A 5,000-nucleotide genomic window follows, 5' to 3' on the forward strand; every position below is an offset into this window, starting at 1 on the left:
TAGAATTTACTCTGTCTAATGCCAGACAATTTTACTCATCAACGTGGGGTGGTTCAGGAGTTAATGAGTTAACAATGCTGTAAAAATGTAAACATTAAAGAAAGGGGCATTATTAAACAAAGAAACAGCGAAACGGCGTAACAAAGCACCAAAACACCATGCACGACCCCACCGTACATTGAATACTAACCGACAAAGGTTGGATTTGAGATTAAATATCGTTGTAGGCCTAAATAGGCCAAAAATGTTATTTCTCCTAATTCATTGAGATTAAGATTGGGATTCAGATTAATACTGAGATTAGGAGCGATAACTTTTTAGGCCTAATTAGGCCTAGAACGATGTTTAATCTCAAATGCAACCTTTGTCGGTTAGTATTCAATGTATGGTGGGATCATACATGGTGTTTTGGTGCTTCATTTTGCCGTTTCGCTGTTTCGTTGTTTAGTAATGTCCACATTAAAGCCCACATTCACCAAGAATGCATAACAAATTTTGTGTTACAAGACACTACTCAAGACATCATTTTGCTGCCAATCAGATCATGCGTTTTGACCATACAGCGTTTAAAAACAAACAGAAACGAGTCTGCAATGATGTTTGGGAGAATGTGGGCCTTTTATTAACAGTTAAAAGGACTTTTTTAATGGTTTGATTTTAATTTCCATTTGTCTCATTCACGTCAATGAACTTAAGAAAAAGAGTAAATTGATGATTTTGAACTGAACTTGTTCTTACCTCCATTAGATATTTAGCTATATATACAGAAGCTCACTGGAATAAAAATGCTACGGTTACAACCTTAACAGTAAAAATACCTTTCCACAAAGTGGAATCAGCCATAAGCACTCTCTCAAGAAGATCATGCCCATCCTTAGGAGCAAGTACTGTGGTACAGAGGATTCTCCTGAACCCATCTACAAGACACAGAAAAAAATTAATCTGGAATTATGGAATGAAATCTACATTTAGCAAGGAGGGAGATGACTGATGTTTAAACTCTTATCCATATCCATCCATATGTGGACTTCTTCGTAGATGCAGACTTCTTCTGTTTTAAATAATTAAATTATCCTTAAGAAAGAAATCTGCAAAACAGACTTCCTTGAAGATATTTCTTCTTCAGGATAGAATGCCGAGGAGGAATCTGTTGAAGATAGAGCCTTGTAATACCCCTAGCACTAGTAAATGTATTTTTAAAGCTGGAAGGTTTTTAACATAGTGGCTTTATGAGGGGGAAATGTGGTCAGTTGTTGGTTCTAATATTATATTATAGCCTTTATTAAAGTCAGGTTGTGTTTTTGTATGGGGTCATGGACTCCTTTATGGAGCATCCTTAATTTGTACAGAATGCACATGTATGTCCAGTCTTTAAGCATTTAATTGAAAAGACACAAAAAAGAAACTTATATAAGCTCAAAACAAACCAGAATAATTTGTGATCTTGCTTAGCCAGCCAAGCATCTGAACAGCACACATTTGATGAGCCACAACTTTGTGGTGCATTACACGACACTTGAGTGGCTTGCGGCTTGGACCTGATGTACCTTGCTGTTGTAAGGGAAAAACAGTCACGTATCAATAAACTTTGCACTCACTGAGCAAAAGACAGACCTTAATAAGGGAGAGAGAGAGAGAGAGAGAGAGCAATCAACGTCATGTTTATCAACCAGACTGGGATGGTACATGTAGTAAAAAGGTAAAAATAACATGAAAATGCAATGTTCATGGTGATGAAAGTGTGCTTAACTATTAAGCTAGTTTACATACACTGTCTAAATATATAAAGACATATCATGCTTAAAAGAATGAAGTTTTACAATAACAGTGTAAAACACAGTTAATGGAGCGTGACATGTTTGATTCTTATTCCTCTGCCACGTTATGTACTTTGTAAACATTCATAATGCATACGAGACATGAATACCTATTCATTATCTCTTCAATGTGCATTCATAACATGACCAATAGAATAGACTAACTATATGTTGCAAGATTGTGTGCAACATTTTATATCAATCGTTTTTATTGGCCAAACGGAAAAAAAGCGCTATTTGTCTCATTAATCACTAGACTAGTTTATTGTATTTGATGGTACGTTATTTTCCACTGCTTTAGTCCTACAAGCCTGTCTATGTATAAAAGGTCTAGTAAAGTTCAAAGTGCCATTTTCCAGCTATCAAAGCTTACTGTTAGGAACACCTTATCTCACCCTTCCCTCCCTTTGGAGGCTTTGTCATTGAATCTATTAAATTTGGATTCACCTCTCGGCTTTCGCACTCGGTTATTACTCTCGCAGCCACTTCCCCAAGCTTTATTTTTGTGTCAATGCTACATCATAATTATATAAAAAAAACATGCTGTTTATCTGCCTCTATTCTTGTGCAGCACATGCGGGCAGAGTCATGCAGCTACAAGTCCTGGGGAGATATGGAGGTTAGAGCTATTTAGCATGATGCTGGCGGAGGGTAAGCTCATAGTGCGGTGGAGAACTAGGCTTTTATATTGCCAAAAAATAGCTTTTACCCACCTACAACCTCTGATCCAGTGCGGTCTGCAAGAAAGCTGGGGAGATAGGTTTAGGCTATTGTCATGCTAGGGTGTTCTCCCTTACGCCAAACATGTGTCGTTTGTTTTTTGTCATCTCTGATAATTATTGTAGTCATCATAATCTAAGTAGCTTTTAGTTTTCCCTTACTGGTAAAAGGATGGATATGATGCCTACTACCTTAATAGTTTTCCTGGACTGTTCACACTGGCTGTAACTCCCTGTTCTGACAATGGATCTTCCCTGTTATGTGAAAATGTTTGACAAAAATATAGAAAATATATTGATGTTATTTGCAATACTGATGAACCTTTTTCGTGATTTACAGTATGTGTTTGGCAAAACATTAAAGTCAGTTGCAATAATTATGAGAATACAATAAAACTATAGTGAGCGAACTCCCATACAACTGGGAAAAATTTGTCATGTTTCGGACCAGGCAAAGTATAAAGATAATGAGACACTGAGTCATAGATGCAACACCGGTTGTAACAGTTCCATCACTGCATTGCCTAAAATAAGTATTTGCAGATACAACTTCAATAATAATTATTATTATTGACAGCTGCTTACAGAAGCAAGGAAGTAAAAGGATTGCCATGGTTGTACAATCTCAACAACATGGCAGCATTACCAACTCAGACTCACCTCTCTATCAACAGTATTTGCATAAGCCAAAGCTTGATTTTGTGAACAGTCTGGTATCGCATGCTGAAGGCTTCTTATTACCTAAGGAAAAGATTAAAATACATACATGTGTATGTACCAGGTAAAATGAGACGACTTAAGAAGAAAGCAAGCAGTCTTGCATGTTTGCTTGAACATAATTTTCCAAACCTCTTCATAAGTATGGACTTCATCATTGAATAAGACAGTGACAAAGGTGTCTTGAATACATCTGTAAAAATAATCATTACAATAAGGTTACCCATAGTGATCATTTTCTAAATACAAAGAATTAGTGGACCACCTACAAACTCTGCTCTTAAAGTGACACTGTCATAGGGCATTTGCAACGATTTCTGCATGGTCACTCAATATCCAATAAATTTCATCTTGAACTCTTTGATTGCATTTAGATATTTTCTACACCATTTCTTACATGATTACAAGTGAATCTTGCACAAAAGAATTATCCCAAAATATATCTTATCAACTTGATGGTAGTTACAACAAGAAAACTTGAGAACATTCACACAACCTTTTGGAGTTCACACACAACTCTTTATTAGTCATTTGTCACCAAAAACAATAATAGGCTAATTTTGATATATTAAAATTCAGCTTCAAAGAGAAGTTTAGAGGACAAACTAAGACAAAGAAAGTGGATGATATGCTAATATGTTTCACATTCCTTGCAACTTGTTTCTATTGTTTTTGTCCTCTCCGCCTCGCTATCAAGCTGAATATTGATATTTCGGATTTGGCCTATTGATACTGCGTCCTAAAAAAGTAGTTTAAAAGAATCAATTCTGTTAGGGTTTTAAGAGAAGAGGTTAGGGTTTAGGTTAGGGGTTAGGGCTTAGTCAGTTATTTTTGTGGCTGCTATCAACTAAACAGTGGATTTTTAGTGTGTTTCTAAAATGGCACGAGTGTCCATTTACACATAAAAAGATAATGATGAAAGGAAGATAGCATTGCCTCCCGAATTTCTTTTTATTAAAAGTCAGCTTCAAAGAGAGGCTGAAGAGAAAGCTTCAAAGAGAAGCGCACCGGTGGCTCAGTTGGTTGAACACCGGGCTGTCACGCGGGAGGTCGTGAGTTCAACTCCGGCCGGACCAACACTCAGGGTCTTTAAATAACTGAGGAGAAAGTGCTGCCTTTGTAATTACATCTGCAAATGGTTAGACTCTCTAGTCTTCTCGGATAAGGACGATAAGCCGGAGGTCCCGTCTCACAACCCTTCAATGTTCATAATCCTGTGGGAGGTAAAAGAACCCGCACACTTGTCGTAAAGAGTAGGGCATGTAGTTCCCGGTGTTGTGGTCTGGTCTTTCTGGTCTGGATAGGGTAGGGTGGAGCACCTCGCATAGGACCTCGAGTCCTGTTCGTGCTCCTTCCCTCTGAGCAGGTTTGTCCAGTAGAAGAGACAACCAGATGTCTCGTAAAAACTATTCACGAGATATCTAAGTTGGCAGACCTTACATTTAAGTTTCCTTGAAAGCCAGAAGTGTCTCTTAGCCACTCAAAAATAAGAAAGACTAGGATATTGTTTCTCTGGTCCAAAACAGATAGAACAGGTTTTCAATCGAGTGTCATAAAGCAAAATACTAAAGTAATTGCTTCGACAAATCACAGCAGGTGCAAAAAGCACAATGAACCAATCCACCACATTGGTCAGGTAGCAATTTCATGTAATGTGCTCAAAGCATGGGAAAATTTGCATGAGCAAGTTACAATAATTTTATTAGTTTTGGTTTTCCTTCTCACTGGTTGATAAACTGGCACAAGA

General features: G+C 37.4%; 1 protein-coding gene across 3 annotated transcripts in view; it reads right to left on the reverse strand.

Annotated features, from left to right (window-relative positions):
* The window catches only part of LOC138026187 (E3 ubiquitin-protein ligase UBR2-like), a 44,475-nt gene that overhangs the window by 30,864 nt on the left and 8,611 nt on the right, over nt 1-5,000 (reverse strand). For all 3 annotated transcript variants that reach the window (XM_068873408.1, XM_068873406.1, XM_068873407.1), the window contains exons 5-9: nt 3,386-3,446; nt 3,197-3,277; nt 2,729-2,791; nt 1,428-1,551; nt 819-917 (exon numbers count right to left, since the gene is read on the reverse strand). In XM_068873408.1, the coding sequence (XP_068729509.1) occupies nt 819-917; nt 1,428-1,551; nt 2,729-2,791; nt 3,197-3,277; nt 3,386-3,446 (428 nt within the window). The remainder of the gene's footprint in view (nt 1-818; nt 918-1,427; nt 1,552-2,728; nt 2,792-3,196; nt 3,278-3,385; nt 3,447-5,000) is intronic.

The sequence above is a fragment of the Montipora capricornis genome, chromosome 12 (genome assembly GCF_036669925.1).
Source record: "Montipora capricornis isolate CH-2021 chromosome 12, ASM3666992v2, whole genome shotgun sequence".
In the NCBI taxonomy this organism is placed as follows: domain Eukaryota; kingdom Metazoa; phylum Cnidaria; class Anthozoa; order Scleractinia; family Acroporidae; genus Montipora; species Montipora capricornis.